Here is a 19,937-nt window from a genome sequence, read left to right on the forward strand (position 1 = left end):
TGATGCAGCTTTATTAGGAGCCATTAAACCAAATAAAAAGCCCAAATCATCATTCATCAGAAAATTTATTACAATAGTAAAATTGTGCAAGAGTACAAATTCGAGGGACTTTTCCTATTTTTTTTTTTTAGAAGTTTCACATCATCTTTTCTATGAAAATTTGCATTCATTGTGTTTTACATTCAATTGTGGTACAAGAAAAACCTTAACTGAGAACTGTATTGTGTATTTCTTCCATTTTAATAGTAAAACAGGCTCAAATCCTTAATTTCTTTGCAGTGCTGATGTAATATGAAAAGGTCAAGGTGCATATTTTTCTATGGATGTGAATGCTAGTGTTTTTTGTGCATTAGAATTATTGCAATTTGTACATCCTTTGTTTTCACTCCTTGACCAAACAAAAAGAGCTTTGTGTGAGCTAGCAGCAGCAGCAGCAGCAGCACAGAATTGGCTCTTTTACATTTTCTAAAACCTGTCTGCATCAGTAGTATTTTCTAAGTTTTGCTTCTCTTGCTTTGCCTCCTGCTGAGCTCTCCAAGCAGCGAGAACCTCGTCGTCTTCAGCCTCCGCGGCAGCTCGAGCCCTAATCCTCTGCCTGGTTTGGGCAATGAAGGTGGAGATGTCATCCTCCTCCTCTTCTGTGGCTTCCTGTCTCCTAGTCCTTCTCCCTTCTGTCTCATTGCTTTCGTATCGTGAATGATGAACAGCGCCGTACGGTCTTCCCGGTTGGCTGTAGCTGTGGGATTGTGTGAAGCCACTGCAGGAATATTCTGTGTCTTCACTTGATAGATCTTCGTGTAACCTGGCTCGGTATCTGGAAGTAATGCCATACGTTTCCTCATCATCATCTTCGTCAGCAGCATAAGAGGCTCTTCTGCTTGAGAAGTCAAATTCAGAAGCTGAGGCATCAAGATCATCATAGGGGTCCTCTGATGGACCAGCTTCAGTTCCTGAAGCTGGTTTTCTCGGGGGAGGCCTGACACTTTTCAGCCAGTCATCAATGTTGGTGTTTTTATCTTTCTCCAGCGCTGGGTTAAGATTCAGGCACCCCGATAGACCGTAAGTCCTCTTTGGTTTCTCCTTTTTCTTTGTCTCCTCAAGAAACTCCTCCTCTTTCTTCTTCCTTTCCTCCTCCTCATCTTCATCCTCCTTTGGCTTCTTTTTCTTAAACAGAGTACTGCGTTTGTTGTCTTCCAGGATCTTCTTCTTTTCATAGGTAGACATCTTGTCCCTCATCTCTGACTTGATCTCCTTGTCCATGGCATCCAGTTTATCCAGGTTAACTTGATCCTGGAAGAGGCTGAAGAGAGGAACACTGGTAGTGGTGATCTTGTTTTTCTTTGAGCCTAGGGTGGAGCCAAGGTTAGAGCCTAATGCTGAGCCTCTACCACTGAGACCGGAGATGCTGCTTGAACCGCCACTGGAGAGGACTGATGCTGCCCTGCCTCGATCTTGTGACAGAGAGCTGGAGTAGGAAGCACCACTCAGCAAGGATGCTTTGTCATCATCGACACTGCGCCTTGAAATCACGTTTGATGGAGCACCAAAGCTCAATTCAGACCCGGCACGTGATGGAGGAGGAAGGCTCATTTCACTCTGCTTCTGTTTGATTGTTTCTGAAACAACATTAGCAATCCAGTTTTGGATGCTAGCCAGATTGACCATTGGTTCACCTCCAGGGCCCTGCACAGTTGGAACTGGGAGGATCGGCGGTACTGGTGGCACAGGATTTGCTGGGATTCCAAACTGTGAGGATCTTGTGCTGCGAGCCTGGGAAACTGAAGAAATTATGGAAGATCTACCACTGAGCATGGACATATTGTCATCATTGGCAACACTTGGCGGCCCTGTAACACCAGCTCCAGCCCAGAAGGCAGATAGAGGTATCGTACCACCACTAACGCAACTTTCTGTTTCCCAGCCACATACGGACTGGCTTTCTTCTAAAGTTTTCTTTGAACGCTCCAGAAGCTCTTCACGTCGTTGTCTTCTTCTGATTGTTGCTAAGTCCTCGCCTCTGCTCAGCTCCAGAATCTCATCTGTGTTCTCTTCCCCGAGACGCTTCTGCTGCCTCAGCTTCCATGCCTGATACGCTGTCAGATTGACGTCTTGCAGAGATGGTGTCCTGGCTTCTTCCTCACCATCACCAACAGAACTTTTCTCTCCATCCTCACGATCTTTCTTGTTCCACCCAAACTGGATTCTCTTGATTCGCCAACGTTCCAGTGGTGACATCTTCTCCTTATTCTTCTGACAGAAGTTAAACATGGAGCTGGTGTCAGAGAGGATGCTATCTACTTCATCATCAATCGTCTTCTTTACTCCTTCGTCTTCAGTGGCAGTGCTCTCACTGCCTTCATCATCTTCTTTCTTGCGGTACCGAGCAGCTGCTTGCTCTTCGATCTCCTTAAGCCGCTGCTTCCAAAGATCAGAGTAACTCATGCAGCTGGAGGTGGACATTGTGTCAGAGGGTGGGCGTCTGTTGCGACGTTTCAGCCGCTCTTTCACAGCTCGTATGTCCTCACTGGTTACGCTCTCCACATCAGTGTCTCCAACTTCTTTTGTCTTCTTTGTAAAAACCCCCGGAAGAGACTGCTCATCTTCCCCATCAGTGTTCAGCTGTGCCTCCCACCACTCATCATTCTGGTATTTTTCATTCCTCCTCTGCCACTCCTGAATCATGCTGTCCAGACCATCATCATCATCATCCCCATCTTCCTTGCCCCCTTGTTCAGATAGAACAAACTTATTTGGGACACCATTGGATACCTGGTTGTTGAACCCATTCTGTGCTCCAGTCAAACCACTTTTAAGTGCTGCAGCAGCTGCAGAGGAGGCAACGCTGCTCATCACACTTTCTCCATCCTCCTCCTCCTCCATCATAATGGAGTTCGCTTTCACCTCAATCATACTCTGCTCTTCCTCTGTGTCCGTATCCTCATCATCCTCTTCCCCAAAGATGCGAGTACGCGCTCGAGCATCAATCACAGAGCACTGGCTTAGTGTTTCGTCGTCATCATCTCGCTCCTCCATGAGGGTCTCATTGAACTCTCTCAGCTGCTTCAGGAAGCCTTCGTTGGGGTTGATGGCACGTTTTTTCCTGATTGAGGTCAGAGCCTCCATGATGGTCATGTTCTGGAAGATCATCAGGTAGCAAGCCACCAGGATAGCAGAACGACTGATGCCCATCATAGAAACAACAAGAACCTTTCCTGCAAGTAAAGGGAACAATGATTACCAATACTGAAGAGTTGAGGCAAATACCATTACTCAGCTACACCCAAAGTAAATGAAGTATGTTATGTATGTACAAATTCTACATGAAATAGTCCACAGTATACATCAGTTTTGATGTCTGCAATAGATTAATGTAGTTAATCTAGTTAAACTTGCAATAATGGCCTATGATCAGATGAGGGCAGCAAAACCGTTGACAAAGCAATAACTTATTACATTTTAGGTTTTATATGTTTCAACTTAAGTGTGCTGAATCCCTTTCTATAATGTTTATGAAGAAAAAAGATTTTTTTATGACCAATATATATGACCAATATTTTCTTTTATTTATGACCAATCTTTAGTCTTTGTCTTCACACTCTTTAGAGGAAATGTCTATCTATTTATTTACCTAAATGCTCCACTGTATTCACCAGTATATATTTGTGTGTGACTGCCTGCTGGTTTTAGATAAACAGGTCAGGAAGGAAAGGCTTTTAAGAGCTTTTTCTTTTAGAACCAGCAGCATGCTGTGGACAAATTCAAGGTTATAAGTGTGTCACAGCCACGCAGCTTAACTGAAAATCACTGTAAAGTAAAGAGTTTCCTTTCTTCAACACCTATTATTTTAAAACCATTGATTATAAATGCTGTAAACAGAAGTTTGAGTGGGAGGGATTCTATTGTTGATAATGCAGCTTCTGGCTGTATTAATTGCTTCATATCTTATTCTATATCCTAAGACATGTTAAAACTTGCTTTAAAGGCCTTTTTAAACACAATAATCAATATGCAAACCCCACTCTGTGGTATCTGTGCTACCACAGTGACGATTTCTACAATATTAACTGACAAGTGCAAATATAGCAGATACTATAAATAAAACAAATACATTGATATTATACATTTATGAGCGGCTTACTTAGTCTGGTAAATAGTTTAAGGTGTTGCAATATATATAGATTCATATTTATCAGCGTGAAAAACATTTAACATTTAAAACATTTAAGTGAATATTCTATTCTTAATGTTCATGTAAGTGTTTATGATTTAATGCATAGAAAATATACAGGATGTTATGTTCCAGTGGTAAAATGTTCCACAGATCCATTAGGAATTACACACATGTTTATACACCCATTTTCAGGCTCATAACAGGCTGACATCCACTTTCATGGCCAGGTTAGGACTGTCCCTTTACTTAATGACAAATAGAGTAGACATGATATCTGAAGTTAATTCAGAGTTGAATTTTTTATTTTATTGCTTTTCTCCATAATTTTAAATATAAGGCCCAGATGAAGGTCATTGCATATCAAACAGGTCATCATCAGGTTGAATAAACCTGATGAAATCTTAGAGAAATAACAAAAAATGTTAGGAGCAGCCAAATTAACAGTCAGATACATTTTTAAAAGCAGTGACTATAATGACTAGTTCAGCAACATCAAAAGGCCTGAAGGAAGATGAGTAAAAATCATAACGATAGTATTATTTCCATGGTTAAGAAAAACAAGTTCACACGATTTAATCATTTTAAGAACACTCTTGGGGAGGTGGATATATCACTTTTAAAGTCTATGATCAGGTGACAGCTTCATGAATGTAAATACAGAGACTTAACAACAATGTACAACTACTGGTTACACTCAAGAAAAGGAGAGACAGATTAGACCAGAGAAGAGGAGAAACAGTTGAAACCAAGGATAATGTACCAGAATGATGGGAAGAGAGTGGGATAGAGAAGAAGACAACTCATGATCTAAGGGATACCACATGATTTGGTAGAGGCAGTGTTATGGAATGGGCAAGTATGGCTGCCAGTGGAAACAGGCGTCTAGTGTCTACTGACGATGTGACTGCTGTCCACCCCCGAGGCATAATAAAAATAAAACCCAAGAGTTTCTCAGATGACCACATCAGTCACCTGATTGCAACCCAGTAGGGCAGCTTTTCAGTTATTATAGCTAAAACGTGATGCAGAGAGACCCACAAACAAGCAGAAGCTGAAGGTTGCTGCAGTAAAGGCCTGGTAGAGCATCTCAATGAAGGAAATGCAACATTTGGTGATTTCAATGGATTTGAGACTTCAGGAAATCACTGACTTTTAGTTTTTACAAGAACTGTTAACCCTCTGAAAAATATATATCCATAACAGTTAACACAATACATCTTGAAGTAAAATTGGTAGAGGCACTTTAATCATATCTTACCGAGTGGTTTAAAATGTTGCATACGGAGGCCAAACTACAAAAACTGTTTCTTTGTCCATCAAATTTTTGGTGTAACTGTATTATTAAGCTGTTGTTTATGAAGTTTTCAGGCAATATTTTAGGGCATGTTAATTAAGAAACACAATCAACAGCACAGTGACTGTGTCAGCCTCTTCCAGGAACACGCATGTTCTCAGAAGCTGTGACGATGAGAAATTACAGATCAGTTGTTTGGAATATTTCATTGTATCACTGTTGACCTTCACCTGGAGATATGTATTATAAATCTGGAAAAATAAGTGCATTGTGGATCATGACTGTGAGCTAAATAAGAGAATAAATGAATAGTTAAAAGTCTGTGGGAACCAGAGACCAGAAAATGCAGCATTGATGAAAACAGACAAAAAAAAAAGTCTCAAGGTTTCCCAACTTCCATTTCTAATGTCAGATGAAGAGGATGCCTTCAGGTCAAGAAATGAATAAGACATTTATTATAAAGTGGACATACAGAGCAATGACAATCAGGGCTATAGGCTCACCAGTAAGTAGATGGATATAAGAATGTAAAAAGCAAATTTTCTTCAACCCTTCCTATTATAAATTTATTGATTATAAATACTTTAAATATGAACTTTTATTTGATTTTGAGTGGTTTTACCCATGGTGATATCACGTTCTGGAGTACCCTCTCTGTAAAGTAAGGTTTTACTGATTGAGACATAATTAAAAAATGTCTTGTCCTTACAAAATCTTAAAATGAGGTAAATACAACCTAATTTAAACAACAACACTTTACATATTAAACTATTTCAATGTTCACAGTTTTGTTTTTTAGCAGTAACAACTTAAAAAGCAATCATTTTCTATATGTCTTTAACAGTCTTTCACATCGGAAATGAAACAATACTGGAAGAGCATATGGGAGATGGATGCAACCCATAACAGCAATGCTCAGTGGTTAGTGGATCTGAGAGCAGACCACAGCAACCTCCCTGAAAAGGGACCAGTAACCATCACAGTGGCAGACATACAAGAAAGGGTGTCCAGTATGAAGAGTTGGACAGCACCAGGCCCCGACATGGTTCACACCTACTGGCTAAAGAAGCTGACTGCACTCCATGAGCTTCTGGCAGCACAAATGAACCAGCTGATCATTGACAAGAGACACCTGGATGGCTAACTGAAGGCCGGATGGTCCTGATCCTCAAGGACCCCCAGATGGGACCGGCCCCATCCCACGACTGGCCTATAACCTGCCTCAGTACCACATGGAAGCTCCTGTTAGGCATCATAGCAGCTAAGATGAACAAGCACATGGGTCAATACATGAGCGGGGCACAGAAAGGGATTGGCAAGAATACCAAAGGTGCAAAACAACAGCTACTGGTAGGCCGAGCAGTCAGCTGAGACTGCAAGACTAAGCTGACCAACCTGTGCACTGCCTGGATTGATTACAAGAAGGCCTATGACTCAATGCCTCACACCTGGATCCTGGAATGCCTGACCCGGGGCCGGCTATATGCTGGGGCAAGAGGGGGCAATGCCCCCTTAAACAAACGTCCTGCCCCCTTAAGTCAAATTTTTAGAAGTTGAGAAAGAAAATAATAGTTTACCCACAAACTGAATATGGACAAGATTTACTACAGTAGCTGAAAAATCCGCTGGAAAAGGCACAAATGAGATGATAGGTTTCACATCTCGTTTGCTCTTTACCTCCGTGCGCTGTTTGTGCAGGCTCACACAGGACTCGGCAGAGAACTCACACCCCACCCTACACCCAGCTATACATCAATTTGATGCATCTTGCCACCGCCTTCAAGTTGGACTCAAGTTTATAAAGAACCCATGTCAAAGTATTGTGGTTAAGTTCAGTCCAACTTATTAACCTGCCTCTGAGATGAAGCGTAGCTGCGAAGAATGTACTTTTGCCTGTTTGGCTTCCAGTTTTCAGCAATGGTGGTAGCTACTTGGTTTTAATATTACTCTTTCTGGGTCACAAAATAAACTTTTAAGATATTTTCAGGCGAGAATGTAGCTGTGTAAACTTCAAATATCTCCTCGATTTATCAAGACATCACATATTTGCAAAAGTGCTCTGACGTTTTCGGAGACGTCTGTTACCCACCAGCTCAATAGCTAGCTGGAGGTTCAAGGCTCATTAGAGCTGGCGAGAACAGCGAACTCCGGGCACATCGTTTTCTAACCCCCTGCGGTCTTTCGCTACTCAGGTTAAACATGATATATAAATCACTTAGATAACTTAAAAATGTTATTGTTTACTCCAGTGTCCTGTTATATTTTCGATAGCAAGGAAATTCAATCTGCAAATTTCATTAAAGGTTTAATAGACTATCATTTTGTCTTTATTTTTAGTTACCACATACCTTAAACACTTCAAGCTGTAAGCTAATGATAGGTACATAAGAGTCGATGCATGCAGGTGCAATAAAATGTACGTTTTACGTCAAATGGATGCATGATCTGATTAGTCGACTAATTGCAAAAATAATCGGTGACTAGTCGACTATGAAAATAATAGTTTGTGGCAGCCCTAATCCAGAGCACCCCACCCAACCCCCACACCTTTCCCGCCTCCATTGCCACCATGTGCCCCCTTTATATTTCTGTCTGGCCCCTCATATATGCCTGTCTAGAACTGGCCAAGGCCTGACCTATACAAGATCAACAGGACCCTAAGAGCCTTCATCAGGAATTCAATGAGGATGTGGCGGATAACACTAGAGGCAATCTTCAAGCCCATAGCACAGGTCACCATCAAGTGTGAGATCTACCAAGGAGGTGCTCTGTCCCCATTGCTCTTCTGCATAGGCCTGAACCCCCACAGTAAGATCATCAACAAGACTGGCTATGGATACCGACTTCTGAATGGAGCAGTTGTCAGCCACCTCCTGTACATGGATGACATCAAGCTTTATGCCAAGAGTGAATGAGACATCGATTCACTGATCCACACTACCAGGCTATACAGCAATGACATCAGAATATTGTTCGGACTGCAGAAATGTAGTCGGATGATAACAAAGAGAGGGAAGGTAGTCAGAACTGAGGGGATCCAACTACCAGAAGGCAACATTGCAGGCATAGAGGAGAGGTACAAGTACCTGGGGATCCTACAGGCAAATGGGAATCATGAAGAGGCCACTGGGAAAGCTGGAACCACCAAGTACCTGCAGAGTGTTGGCAAGTCCTGTAAGAACAAGATCAATATCTATGCCATCCCATCCAGGTACCTGATCAGGTACCTGGATGGGATAATAAGTTGGCCAAAGGAGGAGATAGAAGCCACTGACATCAAGATATAAATCCAGCACAACCCAGCACATAACAGCAGGGTGCAAGATGCTAGCAAGCAGGGCACATATGGAACTCCATAAGCAAGTGTCTGGCATAGTATACAGAAACATCAAATACAGGCCAGGACTTCCAGGCCGTATTTGGCCTGGAAGTCCTGGCCTGTATTTGATGTTTCTGTATACTATGCCAGACATAGCCAGGACTTCCAGGCCAAATACGGCCTGGAAGTCCTGTTCAAAATGGGTGATGCCCCCAAGGACGGTGGAGAATGACCAAGCTAAGATCCTGTGGGACTTTGAGATACAGATGGACAAAATGGTGGTGGCTAACCAACTGGACATAGTGGTGGTAGACAAACAGAAGAAGTATATTAATAGTATATTATATATAAACAGTGTAATAGTATTGTACACATAATATTGCACATTTCACAGATCTCAGTAAGTATTGCACATTAATAAGTGATTTTTGTACATTCAAAATGAGGTAAAGTAGTGCTGTGTTATTTTAAGTGTTCAGTTGTTTTTTGTTAGCTATCAGTCTGACAATTGCGGGAAAGAAGCAGTTGAAAAACCTTGTTCTGTGATGATGCTGTCTGCTTTGTTGTGTCTCAGATTGTACGTAACAATTTTTGTGTCTGTGCAGAGGGTGAGCTGGACGGTGTGTGTCCCTAATAATTCTCTCTTTTTTTGGCAGGGTTGAGGATGAGGTCATTTTCCTCTCTGTAGGAATGAACACTGTCTACCAGAGTCGTGTACCCACTCCTTGATGAGCCCCATGATGGTGGTGTCGTCAGCGTATTTGATGACGATGGAGTTTTCCTTGGTGGAGACATAGTCATAGGTGTACAGGGTGAAGAGCTTGGGGCTGAGACAGCAGCCCTGTGGAGATCCTGTGCTGACTGTGAGCACCTCCTATGCTCACCACTTGTGGTCTGTCTGTCAAAACGTCCAGAATCCGGTTACGGGTCAGAGTCGGGATGCCAAGGTCTGTCTGCTTCTGTCAGCTTGCCTGGGGGGATGGTGTTGAATGCAGAGCTGTAGTCCAGGAAGAGCATCCTGACATGCGTTCTGTTGCTTTCCAGGTGTTGCAGTGTGTGTTGCAGGGCTATTGCTGTTGCATCATCCACTGATTGATTGGCAGTGTTGGGACTAACGCGTTACAGTAACTACGTTATTATTGTGGTAACGAGCACGGTAACTAGTTATTATGCCAAAATCAGGAACGCGTTAGTCGTTACTGGGATTTAGATAGGGTCGTTACTAGAGATGGACCGATCCGATATTACGTATCGTATCGGTCCGATACTGACCTAAATTACTGGATCGGATATCGGAGAAAAATAAAAAATGTAATCCGATCCATTAAATATCACGAAAGCACCTCACAAAACTTGCAACACGCCGTAACTCGCCTCAGAACGCTAGCACGTCGGAGCAGTATGCATCACGTGATAGAGCGGCTGTGGCATGCGGGACCTGTCGGTGGTCTGGATAGCATTTGGAGCTTCGCTAGCAACCTGGCATTTCATCTCCGACAAAGTTATCCCCGAGAGAAGTAAAGCAAGTGTGTAAGTCCATCTCTGAATGTTTGTAAAGCATTCCTGCGTTAAGCTTAACAAGCGACTGCCTCTCCTGCTGCTACTTCAATCATGAAACTGCTTAACGATCAGCTGATCGGCTTTTCTGTCGCGAGTCCGTGTCTCTAGTTTGCTTTTGGCCCACTTTGCACCAGAAAGAGGAAACCAGCGGCTGAACAACAGCAGCACGTTTAAGCTTGATAAGCTGTTGTTAGAATTTATTTAATATTACTTTCTACTCGAGGATCTTTTTCTACGTAGCTGACGCTGGTAACTGTGCAGGGGCGGATCTAGCAAAGTTTAGCCAGGGGGGCCGATAGGGCATTAACAGGGAAAAGGGGGCACAAAGACATACTTTTCTTTCTTATTCTCATTTAAAATGTCGAGCTTTTAATAAATAATTATCTGACACCCAAAGTTTTAATTTGATGTAAAATGAATAGAAGTCAATTACTGTATATAGTGACTATTAAGTCTAATATATATACCCTAGTAAGCTATAGTACTTTTTACTTTGAGAAGGTACCATCTGTGCAGTCTGCAATTTTGTTGAAGAAAGATGTTGAATCTATTTAATATTTCTTGAAAAATAATTGATTTCTGTGCATTTTTTTCACACTTCATCAAATTAAGGTTGATTACGTCGATTAAGCATCATGAGGTGGAGGGTGAGAGGTGGTTCCCTATTTTTTATTTATTTACTTTTGTTGTTGCTGGGAGTTTTGATTGATTGATTGATTGATTGAATCTTTATTTTGAACATGTTGAAAAAGTATAAAAAAAAAAAAAGAATTAAAAGAGACAAATAAACAAAGCAAACAAAAGGAAAACGAGCAACCACAACTCCAAATAACGTCCATGTTCAAAAAGGAGCAGGAAGAAGCATAAGCTTATTTAATCCCACCCCTTTTCCACTATCTAGTATCAATAGACTACAGAAATACCTCCTTGTAATTACATTATATGTTATGTGTAATTTTTTTTTTTTTTTTTTTTAATATATACACATATATGTTTCTATCTATCCAGACCTACGTATATACACACATACGCACATATACACATTTTCAATAACCCCATTAACACCTGAAGGATACACAACCTACAATTTTATATATATTTAATATATATATATATATATATATATATATATATGTATATATATATATATATACATACATACATATACATACATACACACATACACACATACACATACATATATATATATATATATATATATATATATATATATATATATATATATATATATACATATATACATACATACATATACATACATACACACATACATACACACACATATATATATATATATATATATATATATATATATATATATATATATATATATATATATACACATACATACATACATACACACATACATATATACCCATACCAACAAACCTGTGCATGCGCACACACATGAAAATATTAGATAAGAACACCCTATCAAATCTCTACCTTTTCCCTGTACCCTGTAAAAACCATATCCTTAAACCGCTTTTTAAACTGCGCCATGCTTGGACATTGCTTCATATCTTTACTTAGTCTGTTCCACAGCTTCACTCCACACACAGAGATGCAAAAACTTTTTAATGTTGTACGGATACGAGGATGTTTTAAATTTAATTCCCCCCTCAAATTGTATCCCCGTTCCCTTTTAGAAAACATTTTTAGAATATTGTCAGGAAGCAGGTTATTTATTGCTTTATATATAATTTGTGCTGTGAGAAAATGAACCAGATCTGTGAATTTTAGAATTTTTGATTTTAAGAATAGTGGATTTGTATGATCTATTTAACCAGTTTTATGGATTATCCTTATGGGCCTTTTTTGTAATATAAAGATTGATGATAGCGAACATTTGTAAGTATTGCCCCAAACCTCTGCACAGTAATTCAAATACGGTGCAATCAGGGAACAATAGAGAATGTGGAGTGATTTGTGGTCCAGAATGTGTTTTACTTTACTCAAGATTGAGACACTTCTTGAAATTTTGTTATGTATATGATTTATATGAGACTTCCAGTTTAATTTATCATCTATAATCACACCAAGAAACTTATGTTCAAGTACTCTTTCAATTTCCACACCATCTACATGAATCTGCACTTGTGCATTTCTAAGGGAATTCCCAAATAAGATAATTTTAGTTTTACTTAGATTTAGCGATAGTTTGTTCCTGTTAAACCATTTTTTAATTTTGCACATTTCTGAAGTAATTGTATCCAGCAGCTCCTTTAGATTCCCCCCAGAACAAAAAATATTTGTGTCATCTGCAAATAATACTAATTTTAATATATCAGATGCCTTACAAATATCATTTATATAAATAATAAATAATTTTGGACCCAGTACAGAGCCTTGTGGAACACCACAAGCAATGTCCAAGCATGATGAGGAATGGACACCCAGCTTCACAAATTGTTTCCGGTCACTTAAATAATTTTTCACCCATTGCAGTACAACCCCCCTAATCCCATACCGTTCCAGTTTATTAATTAATATGTCATGATTGATTGTGTCGAATGCTTTCTTGAGATCCAGAAATACTCCAGCTACATACTGTTTCTGATCTATAGCATTCGTAATCTCCTCAATTGATTCGATTAATGCCAGAGATGTTGATCTTTTTGATCTGAATCCATATTGACTGTCAGAGAGTAATTTATATTTATCTAAGAATTTGTCTAATCGTTTATTAAACAGGTTTTCTAGGATTTTGGAGAATTGTGGTAGTAAAGAAACAGGCCTGTAATTTGTGAAGTGGCGTCTATCCCCGGTTTTATACAGCGGCACAACTTTAGCTATTTTCATTTTGTTTGGCACTTTTCCCGTCTGAAATGATAAGTTGCAAATATATGTTAGAGGTCCTACAATTCCTTCAATGACCTTCTTGACGATTTTCATGTCAATATCATTACAATCAGTGGATGTTTTATATTTACTCATGTGTACAATGTCAATTATTTCTTTTTCCTCCACTGATGTGAGGAACATTGAGTTAGGGTTCCTATCAATCAGGTTTTCACTACAGTCTACTGATGGCAGTGACTCAGGAATTTGTTCTGCCAGTTTTGGTCCAATATTTACAAAATAATGATTAAAGCTGTTGACCTTATCAGCAGTGTTTTCCATAATATTGCCATTATCGATAAAGTATTGTGGATAACTTTGTTGTCCAGAATTATTTTTAATGATACCGTTTAAAACATCCCATATTCCTTTCATATTATGTTTATTGTTGTTCAATATTTTACTATAATACTCCTTTCTACATACACGTATAATATTGGTCAACTTATTTTTGTATTTTTTATATTTATTTTCAGCTTCTTTTGTTCTTTGTTTTAGGTATTCCCTATAGAGTGTATTTTTCTTTTTACATGCATTTTGTAAACCCTTAGTGAGCCATGGTCTATCTGAATATTTGTGCTTTCTGTTGTATTTTATTGTTGGACAGTTTTTATCGTACAACTCCATGAATATTCTTAAAAATATGCCATATGCAATATCAATATCAGCTTCTTTGTACACCTTGTCCCAGTCCTGATTTAATAGATCGTTCTTAAATGCAGTCATAGTTTCTTCTGTCCTTACACGTCTGTATCTCAGTTGTTCTTCATGCTGATTTTTCTTATAATTAGTGTCATAAACTGCAAAAACTGGTAGGTGATCACTGAGTTGGAACCCTATTAGTTAGGTTGCTTAATATTTACGCTAAGTACTCTTTAAAATACCAGAATAGTGAGGATGGTGTAGGTTTAAGTTTATTAGATTGATCAGTATTGCTGAACTATGAAATATTTTTTTTGTATACAGGTATAACAGAATAGCTTTAGTGTAGTTGTTGTTTTAAACTTGAGTATGAACTTGCAGACTTGCAAAATGCAGCAAGATATTTTAAAAAACAGTTTTGTTGATTAAAAAACACTATATCGGATTCATATCGGTATCGGCAGATATCCAAATTTATGATATCGGTATCGGTATCGGACATAAAAAAGTGGTATCGTGCCATCTCTAGTCGTTACTCGTTACTTCGCGTGGTGGCTATCGCGGAGCTTCCACAGATTCAGTAACATTAGCAAGTGGTGGAGGCCAGCAGGCGGATGAAGGAAAGGGGACGCAGAACGAAAAGAGACCCGAGGCGGCTGCCGGTCCAAGTGTGAACTGAACTTCAGGTAAGAAGTTATGACCTGCAGTCTCTCTGGGTCAGATATAAACCAAGTTTAGGTGGAGTTTATTTTCGTTATTCTGACTTTTTCCGTACTGCGTGCTAGCTAGCATGACGGGGTTTCTATACAGCTGGGTGGGTGCTATGAAGTTAATGATGTTGAACTTTATTTTGTTCATAAGTTATTAGAGTTGCCAACCCTCCCGTCTGGTATTCAGAGAAAATATTACGCGTTTCTTATTGAGGTGAAAAGGAACAGTTTGTCCCGTAATTCAGCTACAATGAAAAAGGCACAAAGCTGGAGTTATTCTGTGTTTACGCTGCACAGCTGCCTCTTCTTCTCTCATCCTCTCCCCCCTCCCTCTCCCGTTTCTGCTTCAATCATGAAAACTGATCAGTGATCAGCTGATCGGCTCTCTTGTTTGTTTATCGCCCACTTTGCGCCGAAAGAGGAAACCAGCGGATGTCGCGCTAAACAACAGCAGCACGTTTAAGCTTGATCAGCTGTTGTTAGAATTTATTTAATATTAATTTCTAGTATCAGCTGATGTTTGCTGGAGCCACAGCTGTAAAAGCTGCTGGTCATGATATGGTTTGGTTATCTGGTGAGAGAGAAATATGAAGATGAAACCAGGAGATGTCCTTACTGGATCATCAGAGCTGTGATGGAGAAACAGGTTTACCTTTTAGTTAACATGAACGAGTTGAAGGGAAGTTATGAACTGTTTCTGAGAGACAAATAAAACCAGGATCCTTTTTTATGTAGCTGACAGCTGGTAACTGTGCAGGTGCGGATCTAGCAAAGTGTTGCCAGGGGGGCCAGGTAGGGCATTAACGGGGAAAGGGGGGCACAAAGAAATACTTTTCTTTCTTATTCTCATTTAAAATGTCTAGCTTTTAAAAAATAATTATCTGAATTTACAACAAACAATTGATAGATTGATGCATATATACCATCAGAACAGTGTACATCACTGTCACAACAGTGTTTGTTTTCATTCAAAGGCTTTATGATTTTTGCTATAATGGTGGGCCGGTCTCTAGTTGTGTGTAGTAGTTGTGTGCCGGGTGGCGGCCAGGAGCGGAGGCCCTGGAGGACTGACCCCCGGCTGCCAAGACTGGCAATAGGGACATGGAATGTCACCTCTCTGGTGGGGAAGGAGCCTGAGTTAGTGCGTGAGGTTGAGAGGTACCGGCTAGATATAGTCGGGCTCACCTCTACGCATGGCTTGGGCTCTGGAACCAGTCTCCTGGAGAGGGGCTGGACTCTGTCTCAGTCTGGAGTTGCCCCTGGTGAGAGGCGGCGGGCTGGGGTGGGTATCCTAATATCCCCTCGGCTTGCTGCCGGTACGTTGGGGTTTTTCCCGGTGGACGAGAGGGTTTGTTCCCTGCGCCTTAGGGTCGGGGAACGGGTCCTGACTGTCATCTGCGCTTATGCGCCGAGTGGCAGTTCAGAGTACCCAGCCTTCCTCTCCAGGATACTTGAGGGTGCATGGGAGTTTGCCCAACCAGTCTACATGTGTTTTGTGGACTTGGAGAAGGCATTCGACCGTGTCCCTCAGGGTGTCCTGTGGGAGGTGTTGCGGGAATATGGGGTGTCTGGCCCATTGCTACGGGCCATTCGATCCCTATACAACCGTTGCAAGAGCTTGGTTCGCATTGCCGGCAATAAGTCGGACTCGTTCCTGGTGGGTGATGGGCTCCGCCAGGGCTGCCCTTTGTCTCCGGTTCTGTTCATAATTTTTATGGACAGGATTTCTAGGTGCAGCCAAGTGGCGGAGGGCTTTCGCTTTGGTGGCCTCAGAATCTCATCTCTGATTTTTGCAGATGATGTGGTTCTGTTGGCTTCATCGGGTGAGGGCCTCCAGCTCGCACTGGAATGGTTCACAGCCGAGTGTGAAGCAGCGGGAATGAGGATCAGCACCTCCAAATCTGAGGCCATGGTTCTCAGCCGGAAAAGGGTGGAGTGCCCACTCCGGGTCGGGGATGAGCTCCTGCCCCAAGTGGAGGAGTTCAAGTATCTCGGGGTCTTGTTCGCGAGTGATGGGAGAAGGGAGCCGGAGATCGACAGACGGATTGGGGCTGCAGCTGCAGTAATGCGGACGCTGCACCGGTCCGTCGTGGTGAAGAGGGAGCTGAGTGTAAAAGCGAAGCTCTCAATTTACCGGTCGATCTACGTCCCTACCCTCACCTATGGCCACGAGCTGTGGGTAGTGACCGAAAGAACGAGATCGCGGATACAAGCGGCAGAAATGAGCTTCCTCCGAAGGGTGGCTGGCCTCTCTCTTAGAGATAGGGTGAGAAGTTCGGCCATCCGGGAGGGGCTCAGAGTAGAGCAGCTGCTGCTCCACATCGAAAGGAGCCAGCTGAGGTGGTTCGGGCATCTGACAAGGATGCCCCCTGGGCGCCTCCTGGGTGAGGTGTTCCAGGCATGTCCCACCGGGAGGAGGCCCCGGGGCAGACCCAGGACACGCTGGAGAGATTATATCTCTCGGCTGGCCTGGGAACGCCTTGGTATTCCCCCGGATAAGCTGGAGGAGGTGGCTGGGGAGAGGGAGGTCTGGGCCTCTTTGCTTAGGCTGCTGCCCCCGCGACCCGGCCCCGGACAAAGCGGATGAAGATGGATGGATGGACGGTCTCTAGTCAAAATGCCCAGGCCAATTTTCTGTCCCAGTCCAGCCCTGTATGCAGCTCATCTGCAGTCTGGTGTTACCTACATCTTCCTATTCAGAAGGAAGAATTTCTGAGTTCTGAGTACAATCAAAGCACCACGACTGCAGTTTTTGTGTTGGATGTAAAAGGCGCACATGACACTGTGACGTAGGCTAGAATCATGGCAGCAGTCAATGACGGTCCAGGCGTGGGATTTCTCTCGTGGAAATATGCACATTATCTTTTCCTTTCTATTGGTAGGTGGCACAGTGATCTTGTGGCAAGTAAGCAAGCTAGAAGACTGGCAAAGTTATGGAAGCAACACATTAGCGAGAGAATTCTGAGTAAAACTAAAGTTACTTTCCCTAGTAACTAGTTACTTTGAAAGTAACGAGTAACTTGAAGTAACTGAGTTACTTTTGAGAGAAGTAACTAGTAATGTAACTAAGTTACTATTTTAAAGTAACTTACCCAACACTGTTGATTGGTGATGCAAACTGGAGGGGGTCTATAGTGTCAGGGAACATGTGGTTGATGTGTGTGAGAACCAATTTTTCTAGACACTTCATAATGACTGGTGTGAGTGCCACTGGCCTGATTTCATTGAGGGCGAATGTGTCCAGTCTTTTGGGAACTGGTATAATGATGGAGGATTTAAAAATATGTGGGACTACTGCCTGAGATAGTGACAGGTTGAAGATATCCATGTGCACACAAGCTAGTTGTTCCCCACCAGTGTTGGTCAAGTTACTTGAAAAAAGTAATCAGTAACTAATTACTGATTAGTAATCCCGTTACTTTACTGATTACTTATTTTCAAAAGTAATTAATTACTTAGTTACTTTTTAAAAACATGATTTACAACCTGAATAGGTGATAAAGCGATAGATCTTTCAGCCCAATTCAACTTTTTCTGCATAATCCATCATACAAAATGTAATCAAATGAAAAAGTCTCCTTTTAAAACTTGTTTTATTAGTTTTAATCTTTTAACTTTATGCATGAAGCAAAAATTTAATTACATGCAACATTCTCTGACTGGAAGAAATTTGTTTAACATTTAAACCTATTTTCCAGCACATAAACGAAATTGTTTTTTGGTGTTTTACACTCAGTCTTTTAAATAAATGCAAGTGAAACACAGCAGAAAATAAATAAAATCAAAGACTCAGCGGTCCTGTTGCTCTATTTTCACCTGTAAAGCAGGACTGGGGTAGGCGGAGGTTTACCCTGGTGCAGGTGTGCCGCAGCGGTCAGTTGAAGTCAGTTGAATCCGCGAGTTTCTCTGTGAATTTCCCATTACGTCGTAGCGCACTCGGTGCTTGCTTGGAAGTTTAGGGGTTTTTTTCCGCTGTAAAAACACGTTTTCTTCCCACGCACAACAGACACTAATGTTTTTGTCACGTTTTATGGAATCAAACTCAAAGTAAGGTCAGTACTTCCACGCTTTAAACGCTGCCCGCTCATATTCTCTCCCGCACTCGATATATTATCCATTGTTGATCTGCACACAGCTGTTGTCACGAACGTCGCACTCGCTTATGTCATTGTCATGAGACATTCTCGCAAAAATTCTCGTTTTAGTAACGCAGTAACACAGCGTTCCTACGGGAAAGTAACGGTAATCTAATTACCATTTTTGCAATAGTAAACTTCGTTACTTGAAAAAAGTAATCGGATTGCTCTCCGTTCCCCACAGGCCTTCAATACTCTGGGAGGAAATTCATCGGGTCCCACAGCCTTGTGGGGGTTCACTTCTTTTCAGAGCTTTCAGGACCTGTGTGTGTGTCACCTGGAGGATGGTCTCCGTGGGGTCACTGGGGGCCTTTGAGGGAGTCTGTGTGTTCAGCCTGTCAAACCTGGCATAGAAGGTGTTGAGGCTGTCTGGTAGGGTGGTGTCTCGGGGGTCTGTGGTTGTTGTAGTTCCCCTGTAGTTTGTGACAGCTTGAATTCCCTGCCACATACTGCGTGTGTTGTTGTTCAGGTAGTAGCCTTCAAGTTTTTCTGAGTGGCCCCTCTTTGCTGCGCTGATGGACTTCTGCAGTTCATAGCGGGCGGCTCTCTTATACTCCACCTGATCTCCTGCCTTGAAGGTCTCCCTCCTCTGCCTGATTTTCTGTTTAATGTCTCCATTAAACCGGGGTTTTTGGTTGGGGAAGCTACGCACAGTCCTGTTAAACACTAGTTTATGTAGTCGCTAACAGTCTCTGTGTATTCATGGATGTCGTTAGCTGTTCCTTTGAAGATGCTCAAGTCTGTAGCCTCTAAGCAGCCCTAAAGGCTGGCTTTTGTACCATCAGTCCAGGTGTTAATAGTACTAACTGTGACTGGGTTTTGTTGTAGATGGGTTTTAGCCAGATTGCTAGGTGATCAGACTTTCCAAAATTAGGTTTTGGTTCAGCTGAGAAGGTATTTCTGATGTTGCTGTAACAGTGATTCAGTATTTTATTTCCCCAGTTTGGTTACAAACTGATGCAGTTTAGGCATGTTTTCCCGGAGATTACAGTGATTAAAGTCTCCCAGAACAATTACAGCAGCGTTTGGGTGTTTATTTTCATGCTTGTTGATCATGTCGTGCAGCTCCTTCAGTGCAGCCTCCTCCTTAGCGGACGGGGGGATGTACACGACACTCACAATAATGCACTGCAGTTTTCTGGGCAAATAAAATGGCCTTAACGTTAGAGTGAGAAATTCCACATTTTCAGAGTAGGATTTTGAAGTGATCTTACAGTCAGTACACAATGATTGCTCGACGAGG

The 19,937-nt window shown here is 41.6% G+C and overlaps 1 protein-coding gene across 3 annotated transcripts in view; it reads right to left on the minus strand.

The window, feature by feature from the left end:
• Positions 1-46: 46 nt before the first annotated feature.
• Positions 47-19,937, minus strand: part of styxl2 (serine/threonine/tyrosine interacting like 2) — a 35,669-nt gene continuing 15,778 nt past the window's right edge. For 2 of the 3 annotated variants that reach the window (XM_085397504.1, XM_085397503.1), the window contains exon 8: positions 47-3,212. In XM_085397504.1, the coding sequence (XP_085253630.1) occupies positions 466-3,212 (2,747 nt within the window). In that variant the 3' untranslated portion in view covers positions 47-465. The remainder of the gene's footprint in view (positions 3,213-19,937) is intronic. The other variant, XM_085397502.1, reaches the window with a different exon arrangement.

Source organism: Rhamphochromis longiceps, linkage group LG23, assembly GCF_057381845.1.
Source record: "Rhamphochromis longiceps isolate RC_006_pf linkage group LG23, R_longiceps_female_GT1.1, whole genome shotgun sequence".
Lineage (NCBI taxonomy): Eukaryota > Metazoa > Chordata > Actinopteri > Cichliformes > Cichlidae > Rhamphochromis > Rhamphochromis longiceps.